General features: G+C 34.8%; 1 protein-coding gene across 1 annotated transcript in view; it reads left to right on the top strand.

Moving 5' to 3' along the window:
- ACER3 (alkaline ceramidase 3) overlaps nucleotides 1-17,892 on the top strand; it is a 140,196-nt gene that overhangs the window by 111,265 nt on the left and 11,039 nt on the right. Inside the window, exons 7-8 of the mRNA XM_090267783.1 lie at nucleotides 1,790-1,848; nucleotides 16,070-16,171. Of these exons, the coding sequence (XP_090123909.1) occupies nucleotides 1,790-1,848; nucleotides 16,070-16,171 (161 nt within the window). The remainder of the gene's footprint in view (nucleotides 1-1,789; nucleotides 1,849-16,069; nucleotides 16,172-17,892) is intronic.

A 17,892-nucleotide genomic window follows, 5' to 3' on the forward strand; every position in this document is an offset into this window, starting at 1 on the left:
CCCAGCCCACCCCTTCTCCCACAGTTGGTCCCCACCTTGTTGTCCATGTCCATGGGTTATTTATACTAGTTCCTTTACTAAACCCTTCTCCTATTTACCAGATCAGTATTTTATAACTCTCCCTTCTAACTTGGCCCTTGTGGTTCTTAAGAAAGAACACACTATGTAAACAGTTTGAAAAGCAGGAACTTAAGCAGATTTACTTAAATTTTATTATGTTTCATTTGTGCCATTTTGTTATAAATTAGACATGTAAGAAAATTATTGTGTAAGCCCACTGGAAAAACAAAAGAAGCTGACGTTTTTTAATGCCTGTTTGTGCCAAGTATTATATATTCTTCCGTATAGTTTACATGGATTGACTTACCTATTACCTTAAAAATATAAACAAATCTGTATAAAATTATCGTTTTCATTTTGTTGGTGTGATAACTGAGAGTCAGAAAGATTAAATAGTCTACCCATGTTTCTCACCTAGTTAGTGGCAGAGCTGGGAGTTGAACTCGGGTCTTTTTAATTTCAAAGCCCATATATCTTCTGTGATGTGATGATGATGTCCCTGTAGCAGATTACTGTGGAATCTAATTTATTATCATAAAGATAAGTTATTAGAAGAATGAAAAATGCTATTTAAATTTTAGTGCATACTTATTTTAGATTTTAGTGCAACAATGAACTTATTAGAGCAAAATGTGAAGACTGAGTATGTAAAACTTAAGTATAGCTGTGCTTTACTTTAGTCAAACCAGAATTCAGTTATCAGCTTTAACAACTAGCAAAAGTCAAATATAAATGAAGTACTTTGGGAATAAAAAGAGATTAAGTAATATGTATAGAAGGATTTCAGGAAGGCTTCACATAAGAGATGACATTTGAGTATGATTTATTGGACTGTAGAATTCTTTTATATAGAATATCTCTTAACATCTCCTAGCACAATAGTATTCTGGGGAATATTATTTGGGAAATCCTGTACTAAAATACAAAATCCTGCAGAACATGAGGAGAGAAAGGAAGACTGCAACCAAATTGTGAAGCACTGGATGTCATGCGGAAGTATGGATCTTAATGCTTTTGCCATTGACAGAGGCATGACCTGATAAGATCTATTTCAGATAATTTTGGCAGTTTTATGTAGGATGAATTAGAAGGCTGTATACTTGGGGCAGAATTAGGATTTTAAACCAGTTTTGAATATCTTAAAAACTATGTTTTTACCAATAGACCACATTGACTTATGAGACTTGTGTAATTATTTTATAGTTACATTACTAAATATAGTAATATCTTTATTTAGCATATTAGTATTTAAACTAGCGTTTAATTCTGTAGGAAGCACCAACCTTATCATGTCAGAGCGACTTGTATTAAGTCCCCAAATAAAATGTCTCTTAGCCTAGTTTGACTTTAAGTATAGCGATATGAAACCACTGTCACCTAGTTCAGTCCTTTCATTTTACAAATGGGAGTTCAAAGCCAAGGTAAATGAAGTGACTTGTTCAAGGTTTTATAGTGAGGCAGTAATCAAATCATAGAAAAATCTAGATTCCCCCAACTGCATAGGACTTCTGATATTGATTATTCACAAGAAGGCTATTAATTTTTCCTCAAAGGTTAACATGACTCTTAATTATATAATTACATATTTTTTAAAATTCTGTTCTTTAAACTGTAATGGAAATAATAAATGTTTACATTTAATTGAGAGGTCTGTTTTTGTAGGCAAAATATACTTCATTTGCCAAAGAATAATGATTTTACTAACTTCATTTTTTCCTTTCTTATTTAGGTCATGTATGGAGTGTTGGTCTTCACATTAGTACTTCGATCTATTTATATTGTTACATGGTAAGTAGTTTGGATCGTCAACTCTACGGTTAGAGTACATTCCGGAGGTAAATCTATAGCCTAACTGAAATAACAGATAAAACCAAACCCCAGCAGGGATATTGATTGAAAACTATAACCCAATATTTATTATAGTATAATTACAAGGAATACTAGTTCTTTAACAAGTTGTTAATCAGCATCATGTGAAAACAAGAGTTCCAAAATTAAAGAAATTTGAGGAAAGCTATATATGATGTCCTCCTTTTGTTTATACATTAGTATATTAAAGGCTTTTAAAAATCCTAAGCTAAAAAAAATTTGTTTCTCAAGCTACTTGACTAAGAAACCCTTTTTATAGAACACCTCTCAAAGAGGGCTATTAATGTCACAAAGAATCAGCGTTCCAGAAATATGATTTAGGAAATAGGCATAATCTTTAGAGTTTATGAAGAGTAAATAAAAAATAATCATTTGAGTACTTTACATAGGGTCTGGCCATAGAGTAGGTGCTCAATAAATAAATAAATAAATATTTATGTATTTATTTTCTTTTTAATTAAATTTTTATTTGGAGGTAATTGTTGAAGCAAAGCACATGCATTTGTAAGATATTGGTACCCTTTACTAATTTCCTCCAATGGTAAACATCTTGCAAAACTATAGTACAATATTACTCCCAGGATTTGACATTGATAGAGTCAGGATACAGAAAATTTTGTCAACACAAGGATCCCTGTGTGGTCCTTTTATGGTCACATCCATTTGCTTCCCACCCATCCCTTCACCATTTATTCTTAACCCCTGGCAACCACTAATCTGTCCTTCATTTCTATATATTTTTTCATTCCAAGAACGTTATATAAATGGAATCATGTAATATATGAACCTTTGGGATAGGCCTTTGCACATAATTCACTGGAGATTTAATATAAGTTGTTGAGTGTGTCAATAGTTTATTCCTTTCTATTGCTGAGAATATTCCATGATATGCATAAACCACAGTTTAACCATCTACCTGTTAAATGACACCTGGATTGTTTCCAGTTTTTTACTAAAATAAAGCCGCTATGAATATTTGTTTACACGCTTTTCTGTGAATATAAATTTTCATTTCTTTGGAATATATGCCCAGAATGGAATTGCTAGGCTGTATTGTAATTCTATATTTAGTTTTTCTCAAAACTGCCAAACTATTTTCCAGAGTGGCTCTACCATTTTCTATTTTCACTAGCAGTATATGAGTGGCTCAGTTTCTCTGCATCCTTGTTAACATTTGGTATTGCTGTTTTTTATTTTAGCCATTCTTAGGTGTATGTACTGATATTTCATTGTGGTTTTAATTCTCATTTTTCTGTTGTCTAATTACGTTAAATGTATTTTCATGTGCTTATTTGCCATCTGTGTATGCTCTTTGATTAAGTGTCTGTTTGTATCTACCCATTTTCTAATGGGATTGTTTCTCTTCTTTTTCCAGTTCAGTTTTGAGTGTTTATACATTCTAGATACTGAACCTTCATCAAATATGTGCCTCAAAAATATTTTCCTCTAGTCTGTACCTTGCCTTTCATCCTCTTTACAAGATCTTTCACAGAACATAAGATTTTAATTATACATTCTAGATACTGAACCTTCATCAAATGTGTGCCTCAAAAATATTTTCCTCTAGTCTGTACCTTGCCTTTCATCCTCTTTACAAGATCTTTCACAGAACATAAGATTTTAATTTTGATGAAGTTCAACTTATTAATTTTTTTATGGATCATGCTTTTGGTGTCAAGTCTAATGATTCTATGCCAAATCCTAGATTTTCTCCTATTTTTTTCCTAAAAGTTTTGTATAGTTTTGCATTTCACATTTAATTAAGTTCATAATCTATTTTGAGTTAATTTTTGTTTAAGACGTGAAGCTTAGGTCAATGTCTGTTTGTTTTCTTTTAACCTATGGATGCCCAACTGCTCCAGGATCATTGGTTGAAAAGGCTGTCCTTTGTCCATTGACTTGCCTTTATACCTTTCTCACAGTTTATTTGGGTATATTTGGGTGGATCTATTTATGGCTTTTTAATTTTGTTGCATTGATCTATGTGTCTTATTTTTTCACCAATCCCACACTCTCTTGTTTACTGTAGCTATAGAATACCTCTTCAAATCATAGTTCTGGAGGCTAGAAGTCAGAAAGCAAGGTGTCACTAGGGCCATGCTTCCTCTGAAACATGTATCAGAATCCATCCTTACCTCTTTCTAGCTTCTGGTGGTTTGCTGTCAATTTTTGGCATTTCTTGATTTTTACCTGCAAAATTATTCTAGTCTCTGCCTTTGTCATGACATGGTATTCTCTTTGTGTCTGTCTTCATATGTCCTTATAAGGACATAAATCATATTGGATAAGGAGCGTACTCTACTCCATGATAATTTCATGTAGACTTATTATATCTGCACTGATTCTATTTCCAAATAAGGCCACATTCTGAGGTACTGTGGGTTAGAACTTCAATATATCTTTTTTGAGGGAAAACAGTTCAACTCATGACAGTGCCTTTTCCCTGTCCCATTTAAAATATATTATCTTAAATATTTTCTCTACATGCATCTATAACCTCATCAGACAGTATTATGATATTTGCTCCAACCATAAAAACATAATAAAACTCTGGAAGAGAAGGAAAATGTATTATATTTACCTATATTTTACTCTTCATTTGTCTTCCTTCCTAACTAACATTCTAAGATTCATTCTTTCATCATTTCCTTTCTGTTTAAAAAACTTCCTTAGCCATCCTTTTAGGGTAGATATGTTGGCAACATAACCTCTTAGTTTTCCTTCATCTGAGACTGTCTTGATTTGTTTCATTCCGGAAGGATACTCTGACTGGATATAGAATTCTAGGTTGACAGTTCCTTTTTTTGCAATACTTGAAAAATGGTGTGCTTCTTCCTTCTGGCTTTCAAGTTTTCTAATAAGAAATCCTGTCATTCAAATTGTTTTTTATCTGTAGTATAGGTAAAATATTTTTTCTCTCTCACTGCTTTCAAGATTGTTTCCCTTGTCTTTAGTTTTCACAAGTTTACTATGATGTGTCTTAATGTGGATTTCTTTGAGTTTAACTTGTTTGAGGTTGACTCAGCTTCTTGAATCTGTGGGTTTATAGTTTTTTTAATAGTTATTTTTTGGGGAGTGGCAAGGGTTGACCAAATTTGAAAGTGTTCTGCCATTATTACATCATCAAGAACTTTTTCAGCTGTACCCTTTTTCTTCTCTCCTTCCAGGACACCGATAACATGAATGTTAGATTTTTTGTTATAGTCCCACAGGCCTCTGAGTGCCACCTCATTACTGCTAAATACTAGTAGGCGTCTAGGTTCTTCCTAGGCCTCTCGGTACACAATGGTGGACGGAGTTCCTCATTACTGTTGGGATGGGGTAGAATTCCCATTTCTTTGCTAGGCTTGTCTTATACCACCCAGGCTGGGAGAGCTAGGAATGCCTAATTATTTCTCACCATGTAGCCTCCACTGACATCTCAGTAATATGACCTTGATACCTCTGGACAGTGGTGAAAGTGACTCTCCAGTAGTCTCCTCTGACATATCACAGTGTGGAGAGAGAAGAACACTCTGTTGCCATGTAAGGATGAAAATCAAGGCTCCCCATGTGGCCTCCACTGACTGCAGGGAGTAGGGAGCTCATTATTGCTGGATGGGGATTAAAGTCCCAGCCCCTCCCTGTTTGACCTTAGCCTGGAAGGAGTTTGGGGCTCACTCTTACAGCCTAATTAGGAGGGAGGTCTAGGCTCCCAATCAGACTTTGCAGCATGGGGGGCGGGGGGCATAGTTTTTTCTGTGGTATTTGGCTATAAAATAGCAGTTCTTATGTAACTTTTCTGTCTTGCTAAGCTGTCTCTTTCCTGGTCCTTTGGCTAGAAAAAATAGGCTTTAGTTGGGCTATTTTTTTGTCTGTGCCTAGTGGCATTTCTGGGCTTCTAGCTTCTTCAGTTCTAACACTGAGGTATATGAGGCAAAAAGAAAATGTTCGGAACTCATTACTGTAGTATTTTCAGGTCCAGAGTCCCTAACGAGTCTGCCTTCTTCTCTTCATTTTTCAGAGTCTTCTTATGTTTGTTTATATATAATGTTCAAGGTTTATAAATTGTACTCAGTGGGAAGAATAGGGGAAAGTAGGTCTGTTTCATCTTCTCAGAAGCAGAAGTCCCCAATTTATTCTGTTTTTATCTAGGCACCTTAGGGAAATGTAAAGAAGCAAAAAACAAAATAAAACAGTCCTTGCCTAAAATCAAGTCTGATAGCTAGGACAACAATACTTTTAGAAACACAAATGACAAACCTATAAAAAGTATGTAACAGTGTAAATCCTATGAAATAAAAACATCTTTCTTCAATCTGCCTTGCCACAGCTTCTCTATTATATCTCCATTTGGTGATTATTTTATTTAATACTGTTCATTGTTTACTTACCTGTCTGCCCAACTAGATTGTAAATTTCTTAAAGGCTTTTTTTTCTTGGTAACTCCTGGAACTCAGAATAATGTTTATTAGTAAAGTTTTTCTTTAAGTCAAATTGAAACTCTAAAACTTTCGTTTCTCTTAAAATGTTTAACAAGATATCTGAAAATCTTTCCTGTAACAAAACATTAGAAATTTTGGGTAAATTACAAAACATCCTTTTAAACGCATAGCCAAGCTCAAAAGAACGTGAAGAAAAATCTGGAGTATCAGATCCAAAGAATGAGCTGCAAACTAGACTGAGAAATGAGTTATGAGATCACGATCATTTGCAGATACCAGGAAATTGGAGTCTTGGGTTTGAAAAGCTTTAAGAGAGATAGAAGACAAAGCTTTGGCATGTTTCAGATGGGCAGTTGGAACTGTTTCTTCACTACCACACACATGTAGACATAAAGCCAGGACCATCAAAGAGATAAACTATTAGTGAAAGACTAGGTTAGAAAAAAATTTACCCTTCAGTAACTTGTCTTTCATCCTCAGTTTTAGGTAGGAAAAATGACTCTCCTTAGAATTTGTAATCACTATTTTGCATTTAGACAGACTTGGGACTCAAATGTAACCCTCATTGTCTGGGAAACCTCCAAGTGTAAAATTAACTCAAACTGATCTAACTTTCATAGAGCCCCAGCATATCTTAGAGAAGCAAAAGCAAATTATCTTCAAAGATAATTTGTACCCCTGTTGTATGTCTCTCATGATTTTAACAAATTGGCGATCAAATGTGTACACACCATCAATAATTCTAAGTCCAGAGGAGGAAATAAGCTACCATTATCAAAAGTAATAAGAAATAGAAATCAGCAAAATAAACTCTTCAGATTCTGAAACCTAAGTATTTTAAAAATATTTAATGAAATAGAAGAGAAGGATGAAAAGGTGACCAAGGAACAGTAGATTATCAAAAATTAAATTCCAGATTTGAAAAAGAATTAAAGAACTGATATTAAAAAAAATTGAACTACAAAACTCAATGGATAAGTTAAAAATAGACAGAGTTGAAGAGAGATTTAGTTAAATTGGAAGACAAGTCTACAGAAATGGAGTAGAAAGCATCACAGAGAAGTAACACTTCTAACTGCAGTTCCAAAGGAAGAGAGTAGCAAAAAATGGGGAAATAAAAGAGGTAAGAGGTGAGAAATTTCCAGAACTGAGAAAAGACATGACTTTTCAGCTTCAACAACAACTTCTAAACAATTCAATGAAAAATCTTTCTCAGGTATGGCAAATGTGATAGATTAGCTCACTCAGCATCATTCCATCTTTCTTATAATGTAGATGCTAAAAAGCTAAAAGTTTATTTCCCGTATTTCCTTTGCAGGTAAGTTTCCAGGTACATTCAGGTTCTGCCATTTACATGTATTCACTTGAAACTTGAATTCAGAACCAAGTCATGTTCAGGGAGAGAAGTGGTAATATGAAAGGCATCCATTTACTGTTGTGTATCTGAGGTGTGCATGTTATAGCTCTAGAACAAACAGATGTGATGGCAGCTTCCTGATTTGGGAATTATAGCTAAAATGGTTTGATTTTGCATGCAATGGTTGGTCCAGAGGCTTCCCAGTTCTCCAGCTTCCTAAAAGTGAAAAAGAAAAGAGATTCTTGGCAAGATAATTCTGTAGTCTTGTGCATAAATCACTCCTGGAGAGCCTAAATCTTTCTCATTCAGCATTTCTGTTGGAATTGAAAGTACTGAATTCTTTCCTGCTTTAAATAGAGTTGAATCCTGAAAAAGCATACTGAAATCACTGAATTCCGCAGTCAGAGATCTTAAAAACATGGAGAGATAAAAGTCATTTCCAACAAAGCAATAACAAATGGTCTACTGCAGACTTAACAGCAACAATGGAAGTAAAGCACAGTAGACTGTTATCTTCAAAGTGCCAAGAGAAATTAACCATCAACTTAGGACTGTATACCTAAATATCTTTTAAGAACAAGGGCAAGATAGACATTTTGAAACAAACAAAAATGAAGAAAGTTTTCCAATACACCTCACTAAAAGACCTTCTAAAAGATTTTGTTTTGGGAGGATGAGCTGAGATACAAGAAAGAACAGTGAAAGAAAAAAAATAGTAATCTATTGGACTCTCTGAACAAAATATTGTGACTATTTCAAATGATACCTGATTTGAAGATTTAAAAAATGGAACTAAAAGGTGGACATAATAATATGAGATGCAAAAGGATAACTTTAGTTACATAGTTCTTAAGGTTTTTGTAATTTGGGAAGAGGGTACTACAGTGATTAATTTTAAACATTTTTAAAAAGATTTTATTTTATTTATTTTTAGAGAAAGGGGCAGGGAGGAAGAAAGAGAGAGAGAGAAACATCATGTGTACTTGCGTCTTGCATGCCCCAAACTGGGGACCTGGCCCACAGCCCAGGTGTGTGCCCTGACTGCGAATAGAACCAGTGACCCTTTGGTTTGCAGGCTGGCATTCAGTCCACTGAGCCACACCAGCCAGGGCTAATTTTAGATTTTACAAGTTCATTTTTGGTAAACACTAAAAACAGTAATTGATTTTATAAGAACTTTAAAAATCATAAGGGAGTTAAATGGGATCATGAAAACTGAATGCAAAAGAAATCAGGAGAAGAGAAAAATGGAAGCAAAGAAAAGGACAAATATAAAGCAGAAAATAAAGGAGTACAAATAATTCAAATTATATCAGTAATCACAGAAAATATCAATGGACAAAGCTAAGCAATTAAAAGATAAAAACTGTCAAACAGGAAAAATTATTCAGCAATGTGATATTCATAAGAAACAGTAATTTTAAAAGGAAAGGATATTTAAAAATATACTACACAATTACTGGCTAAAAGGACTAGCCATTTTAAGAAAATGCAAAAATACTTAAGGCATTTAAAACATGGATGTTCACTATATTAGTACATTCAGTTTAATCAAAAAAAATGGAAATCTTAAATTTGTGTGGAAAGTTTTAAGAAAAATTTGACAGAATTGAAAAAAATAAATACTTCATTATGCTGAGATTTTTAACACTAATTCAGAATGAAAAATATAAATAAATATAGATAAAATTTGAGTAACAGCAAAATGATCTAGTACACTTAACAATTGAAGAATGCATGGTCTTTACAAGCATGCATGGAGTGATTATAAATGTACAAGATACTAGCTTTGAAACAAGGTTAAAAAAAACTTTAAAGAATTGGTATCTTTCATAACATATTTTCTGACTATTGCACAATTACTTAAAACAGTATTAGTCAAAATAGCCCATATATTTGGAAACTTAAAACCACACTTTTTTAGAAGTATATTTTATTCATTATGCTTTTACAGTTGTCCCAATTGTTTTCCCCTTTGCTCCCATCTGTCTGATCTCTTCCCTCCAGCACCGCCTCCCCACCCTTAGTTCATGTCCATGGGTCGTGCATATAAGTTCTTTGGCTTCTCCATTTCCTATACTATTCTTAACGCCCCCGTTTATTTTGCACCTACCAGTTATGCTTCTTGATCCCTGCACATTTTACCCCATTCTCCCCCTTCACCCTCCCCACTGACAACCCTCCATATGATCTACATATCTATGGTTCTGTTCCTGTTCTAGCTGTTTGTTTAGTTTGTTTTTGTTTTTTTAGGTTCATTTGTTGATAGTTATGAGTTTGTTGTCATTTTACTGTTCATAGTTTTGATCTTTTTCTTAAACGTGTCCCTTTAACATTTCATATAATAAGGGCTTGGTGAGGATGAACTCCTTTAACTTTATTCTGTCTGGGAAGCACTTCATCTGCCCTTCCATTCCAAATGATAGCTTTGCTGGATAGAGTGGTCTTGGTTGTAGGTCCTTGCTTTTCATCCCATTGAATACTTCTTGCCAGTCCCTTCTTGCCTCAGTTTCTTTTGAGAAATCAGCTGACAGTCTTAAGGGAACTCTTTTGTAGGTAACTCTCTTCTTTTCTCTTGCTGCTTTTAAGATTCTGTCTTTATCTTTAACCTTTGGCATTTTAATTATGATGTGTCTTGGTGTAGTCCTCTTTGGGTCTAGCTTGTTTGGGACTCTGTGCTTCCTGGTCTTGTACATATATTTCCTTCGCCAGATTAGGGAAGTTTTCCTTCATTATTTTTTCACGTAAGTTTTCAATTTCTTGCTCTTCCTCTTCTCTTTCTGGCACCCCTATGATTTGGATGTTGACACGTTTAAAGTTGTGCCAGAGGTTCCTAAGCCTCTCTTCGTTATTTTTTTGTTTTTTTTTTTCAATTCTTATTTCTTCATTCTGTACTGGTTAACTGGCCCTGGCTGGTTTAGCTCAGTGGATTGAGCGTCGGCCTGCGAGCTAAGTGTCGCTGGTTCGATCTTCCAGTCAGGGTACATCAGAGAAGGAAAACTCTGACTCCAAAAAACCTCCGCTGCCTTGCGGCATACCTCTTCAGGGGAAAGGCTAAGGGAGTAAACCCCGACAGAAAATCCGGAGCCGGAGTCCCTAAGGCGGTTTGACGTTATAGTCAACACCGGCAACTCCTGCGGCGCACCTGAAGCCAAGCTGTATTGACTCCGTCTTTCCCTTGGATCCTTCAGCTGCGAAGACAGGGGGGGTCTGCTGCATGGGCAACAGCAGACCCTCCATATCACCCTGCCCAGGCTCTGTAGCTTCAGCGTCATCGCAAGATGTCGATTCAACACGGGAGGAGACAGATACTACCATGTCACTCCCGAGTCGGACTGCACAGCCATTCTCGGCGGTGCAGATAGACTCTTGGGAAGCTACACCATCGTCTCTCGAGACGGACGGCTGCCGACGACGACGACTGGTTAACTGTTTATTTCTTCCTTATGGTCCAATACATTGACTTGAACCTCAGCTTCCTTCCCTTCACCATTGGTTTCGTGTGGATTTTTCTTTATTTCACTTAGCATAGCCTTCACTTCTTCCCTTATGAGTTTGCTGTACTCAGGCATGTCTCTCAGTTCTGTGAGCATTGTTATCACTAGTGTTTTGAATGCTGCATCTGTTAGATTGGCTGTCTCCTCATTGCTTAGTTCTCCCACTGGAGTCTTTATCTGATTGTTTTCACCATTTTAGTTTCCCATTCTTAAGAATGAGGAGATAGTGTCAAATATGTAATGAATGCATCCAGGATGAAAGATAAGAATCCAAAACACATAATGAGGACAAATCAAGACATAGGAAACAACTTATGCATAAAGGAAAAAACTTCAAAAATCAAAAAACAAGAACAAATATTAATTCATTAAGATTTCTAGAAATACACTGTATCTAGAGTAGGATGCTATAAAAAAGGAAGATTCAGAGAATCCCTTTCTAAAATATTGAAAATATAAAACAAAAAGCTGTAGTGAAGGGTTTGAAAGATACAGCTAAAGAAGCCATTGGTATATCCCTTCTTCTGAACACACATTGTGATTACATCATAGTCCATCATCCCCACCTCCCTCCATTTACCCGTAAGCACCCACCCACAGGACAGGCATTAAAACCATGGTACAGGCCAGAGTAAACAGGACAGAGCAAGACCTCAGGTCCCTTAGGCTCACTGCCACTGTTGTGGAGAGCCAGCAAGGTGTTTCCTCAAGTCCATGGACTTCACTGTGGAAAGTACAGAAGCAAAAGACAGAGAGAGACAAACACACACATCCTGGGGGCCATTATAATGATGAGAAAGAAAGAAAGAATAGAAGAAACTGTAGAACTATTACTGGATCGGAAAAGTGTCAACAAAAGGGGGAGGGTGGCTGCAGAGAATATAGGAAGAGATGAGATTATCACCCAAATAAAGCAGGAAAATATTCTATAATTGAAAGAACCCTTTGGTTCTTCAACATAATGGTGAAAATATACCCATGTCAGTTTCAGAATTCTAGACAAGGAAGATTTCATAAGTTTATACAGTTAGAAAGCAGATCTACATACAAGGGATCAGGAATCAGAATGGCTTTGGACTTACCAAAGCAAAACTGGAAGCTGGAATTATAGAATTCTAACCTAGAATTCTATAGCCAGCCAAACTATCAATAAAATATGAGGACAGAATACATTTTTAAGCATTCAAGTTTTCAAAAATGTATATCCCATAAACTACTGCTCAGGAACCTGTTGGAGAAAGTGTTTGAGCAAAAGAGAGAATAAACCGGGAAAGAGGAAGACGGGTTACAAGACAGGAAATTCAACACAGAGATAGCAAAGGCAATTCCCAAGGTGAAGGTGAAGGGAAAGGATTTGTCAGATGTTAGGTACACAGTAGGTGGGCAGCCAGTCAAGAATGAAGCAGTGTGACTCCAGACAGATATGTTGAGGGCCTTTTGTTATACACTCTTGTACCGGGTAATATACGGGTAGTCTGTCCTCAGAATCATATCTGTACTTAGCTTGCGTGGACCATGTGCTGATAAAAGTTCTTGCTCTCTCCTGCGTACCCTGCTACCTGGATAACCAGACATGCATTTCACCCCACAGAAGAATTTTGCTTTGAACTACTGCTGAGAGCTGAAGATTGGCCCTGGTAAGTAAGCTTAGAAGCAAGCAGAAATAGCATCCAGCTCTTACTGATCATACTCCTGTCACGTCTTAGCACTGGTCCACACTGCAACCCTGCTAGATGTCACAGTTTTAAGCCTTATATTGCCTGGAACTCATTCTTGCCTCCCCAAAATGGCGCTGTGGTAAACTCCAAAGCAAGCTGAAGATAGATTATGATTCTCTTAACCTCACCTTCTGTGAGAACCTTCATCAATCAGCCTGTGCTTTCCCAATGATTTTTAATTACCTTTTTCATTCATTTATATACAAATACTTATCGTTAAAATATTTGAGAAAATCTGTCCTTGTCATTCACCATATTAAAAAAAGAAAAGCTGCATGATAACAATATATTTAGAAAAACCATTTTTATAATTCAATCGCTATTTATGATCTAAAACTAAACAAAATAAAATCCTTTCCACATTCATAATAGAAGAGAACTTTTCTAAGCTATAAACTAACATCTAACACATTTAGTCATTAAATGTTAAAAAAACCTTTAAAGTCCTGAATAAAACAAGGACATATGTTATCACCACTACTATTCAACATTATACTGGTAGAAGTCCTATCCAACATAGTATTTGCAAATGACATGATCATGTACAGAAAATATCACAGGACATGTACCAAAAAACTAGAAGCAGTAAGTGGAATTCAGGGTCAGAAGAGTCAAGTCAGTATCCAAAAATCATTTTAAGGACTTACTAGCACCAAACAATTGGTAAATGAAAGTTTCAAAAGTCAAATGTTTTGGGGTTAAATTTAGCATGTATATGCAAACCTGTATATTGCACATTATGAGGATAGTTTTTTTGTTTGGTTTTGTTTTTTTCTGAGAGAAATTAAAGAAGACCTAAATAAATGGAAAGATAAATATTGAGAAAGCTCACTATTGTTAAGATGTGAGTTCTTCCCAAATTGATGTATAAGTTCAACACAATCACAAAATCTCTGCAGGATTTTGGGGAAAAAATTGAGAAACTGATTCTGAAATTTACGCGGGAAGGAAAAGGATCTAGAATAGCCAAAACAGTTTTGAAAAAGAACAATTAAGTTAGAGGAGTTATACTACTTGTTTTACTCTGTTCTACATTAATTGAGACAATATAGTATTGCTGGTAAGAATGAAATATAGGTCAATGGAATATGCAAAAATAGACCCATTCAAAAATAGATGCACGCATTCATACTGATCTGATTTTAAATAAGCATTCTAAGGTAATTGTGTGAGGAAAAGATAATCTTTTCAAATTGTGCTGAATAGCTTCATATTCTTGCTTAAAAATGAACTTAAACTCACACCATTACAAAAATTTACTAGAAGTGAATCATTCCTAAAGGTAAAAGCTAAAATTACAAAACTTCTAGAAGAAAATATAGGAGAAGTCTTTGTAGGCTTGGTTAAGCAAAGAATTATTAAATAGAACACAAAAAGGCAAACTATAATGAAAATATTGATAAATTGGACTTCATCAAAATAACAAACTTTTGTTTGGAAGGCAAGTCACAGAGTTGGAGAAAATATTTGCAAAATACATATCCAACAAAAGATTTACCTTTAGAATATGTAAAGAACTCTTACAACACAATAATAAGGCAAACAACAATTTTTTAATGGGCAAAGATTCAACAAACTATCAAAGAAGATATATGGATGGCAAATAAGCACATGAAATGATACTCAATAACATTAGTCATTAAGGAAATGCAAATTAAAACCATCATTAGATACTACCACACACCTACTAGAACAACTAAAAAGACTGATGTCATACCAAGTGTTGGTGCAGATGTAGAATAAAGAACACTCATACACAGCTGGTAGGAGTAAAATGATACAGTCACTTAGGAAAACAGTTTAGTGGTGTCTTGGAAAGTAACCTTCACCTGCTTTACAAGCCATCCATTTCTCTCCTAGCTTTTTATCCAAGAGAAATGAAAACATATGTCCATAAAAAGACTTATTTATGAATGGTTGTAGCTGCTTTATTTGTCATAGCAAAGGAAACTGGAAACAACACAAATGTTATGGTATATCTATATAGTAGAGTACTACTCAGTAATAAAAGGAACTGAAGTATTGATACAAATAACTACATGGATGAATTTCAAAATAATTATGCCAAGTGGAATAAACCACACAATAAAGTGAATATACAGTATTCCCTCACTTATCGCGGGTATTACATTCTAGACGCCCCCGCGATAGGTGCAAATCCGCGAAGTAGGAACCTTACATTTATTTTAGTATTTATATATATTTTAAGGCTTTAAACCCTTCCCACACACTTATAAACTGTTCCCAATCCCTTATTAACCTTTCCCACTCCCCTATTAACCTTTTCCACTTTTATAAACACTACTTAAGTTCTTAAACGTATTCTACACTCTTAAACCTACGTAACTTTAACAACATACATATACAGTACCGCAAAATCCCACGATATAGCGAAAAATCCGTGATAAGTAATTAAATATAATATTTTTAAAAATCTCGCAATACAGTGAGGCCGCGATAAGTGAACCGCAATATAGAGAGGGACTGTTGTACTGTATTCCATTTATGTCACATTGTAAAAGAAATGCAATCTCAGCTTTTGGAGGTGATGGATATATTTATTATCTTGAGCTTGATGTTGGTTTCATGGGTACATACAGATGTACTCATCAAACGTACACTTTATATGCGTTTTAATGTAAGTCAGTGAAACCTCATTGCAACTACAAAATATATATATAAGCTCTTAATATTTTGGGTAACTCACCAAGCTTCAGTTTTCCCATAAGTTAGGTAAAAAGAATAATACCTACCTCACAGGATTTATTTAAAGATTTTACTTGTGTGTATGTGTGTGTGTGTGTGTGTGTGTGTGTGTCTAATTTACTATAGTGCCTGACACAGAGCAGGTGACTCAATGTTAATTCTGTTTCACCACTCCCCTTGCACTTCCATGGGACTGAGAAAGTTACCCGGGGCTTTCAGATTACCTTTTAGATACACCTGGCCAAGTCTTAGAGGCATATTCTCTCTCAGTACCTTTTAATGGCTAAATGTAATAGGCAAATATATTAGAGAATTTAATAAATAGGTTTGCTTTTAATACTAACAAAAACATTTTTGTTCTCATGAAAGTGATGACTTAAAGCTTTGATAATGAGATGACTTGACAAAATTTTATTGTGCTTTTTTATTTTCTCACAGGGTTTATCCATGGCTTAGAGGACTGGGTTATACATCCTTGGGTATATTTTTATTGGGATTTTTATTATGGAACATAGATAACATCTTTTGTGATTCACTGAGGTAAGATATATTATCAATGTTTGAGAAATATTTTTGAAAGCAATATATTAAGCAGAGTTTCATAGGCATACAGAATTATTAGTGCCCTGAAGTGAATTTTTGCCATTGTTGAAATGAAAAAGATTTGTATAATACAATGAAGTTAAATTCTAGGAAGACTTGTTTAAATTACCTAGAAATTTAGACCTAAGAATATTTTGTAATATCTGTAGTGATTTTTAATTAAATATTGACTAGGTCTTTGAAATCTGCCCAATTTTCTTTGCTGAAGAAATTAGAATGATTTGAAATAAGGATATGAAATACATGTATATAATTTTGTAATTTAATATGCTTAATGTTATTTCCCATTAAAATGAATGTGTTAAATAAATTAAAATAATGGATCCTTCCCATAAACACAGAGGGCAGAGGAATGTATTGGACAGCACCAGAGAGAAGGAATCAGCAAAAATCATACAGTGGGAAATCTGCAGGATGAATGACCTGGTCTCTTCAGTAAATAAATTGCAGAGGGGAGAAAAAAAGGAGAAGGAACATATAGATTAAAAGACACTTAAGGGATATATCAACCAAATGTATTGTGTTTACCTTTTTTGGATTTTGAGTCAAACAAATGAACTGTAAAAAAGAAATAATTGAACCCTGGCTGGTATGGCTCAGTGGATTAAGTGCTGCCCTGCAAACTGAAAGGTCACTGCTTCAATCCCCAGTCAGGGCACATGCCTGGGTTGCAGGCCAGGTCTTCTGGTTGGGGATACATGAGGGACAACTGATTGCTCTTTCTCTTGCACATCCCTATTTCTCTCCCCGTTTTTCTCCCTCCCTTCTCTTCTTTCTAAAAATAAATAAATAAAATAATTTTTTTTAATTGGAATGAGTTAGCAATGATATTGTTTAAAAAACTTTGAGATGATCGGAACTTTGATAATTGAATATTTGATGATATTAAGGAAGTATTGTTAATATATTAGGTATGAAACTGGTATTGTGATTATTTTTTAAAAAGGTTTTATTCCTTAAGAGATATATACTAAAATAGTTAGAGATAAAATGATACAATATCTAGGATTTGCTTCAAAATAATGTGGGGTGATGGGGAGAAGTGGCTGAGAGTTTAGATGGTACAATATTGGCCATAAGTTATCATTGTTGAAGCTGGGTAATGGGTACATTATTATTTTGCCTACTTTTGCACTTTTGAAATTCTTCATAAATACAAAGTTGGATAAGTAAATGTAGACTTTAGTGTACATAAGCAAACAAGTAATACAACTTGCTTAGAAAATGGAACTCTAATTCAGTGTTTCTGAATGGGTAATACCCGTCAAAAACCCCATTAATGCTCTTATACTGCTGAGGTAAGTCAGTCATCATCTGGGTGAGAGCCACTAAGAAACAAAGTAGGTTCTGAGAGATGATGATTGTCTCAAAAATTCATGGGGATATCTAGAAAAATAACTTGGTATTTCATGTTGTTTTTCCCTCTAATAAATGAGAATATTAATATGGTATACATTTAATCAAAAGATCTAGAATTTTAGACTTTGCTGTGCCACTCACAGACTGACTTGGACAATTCAATTAATCTCTCAGAATTTTAGGTTCCTAATCTAGAAGGCAAAGCTAATAACAGCCACCTCAGAGACTCACTGTGAAGTGAAATAATAGATACAAAAGGACGTTATAGACTGTGTGGTGCACTTCAAAGTGAAGGTTGT

The sequence above is a fragment of the Furipterus horrens genome, unplaced genomic scaffold (assembly GCF_987537825.1).
Source record: "Furipterus horrens unplaced genomic scaffold, mFurHor1.1.pri manual_scaffold_2, whole genome shotgun sequence".
NCBI classification, from domain to species: Eukaryota; Metazoa; Chordata; class Mammalia; order Chiroptera; family Furipteridae; genus Furipterus; species Furipterus horrens.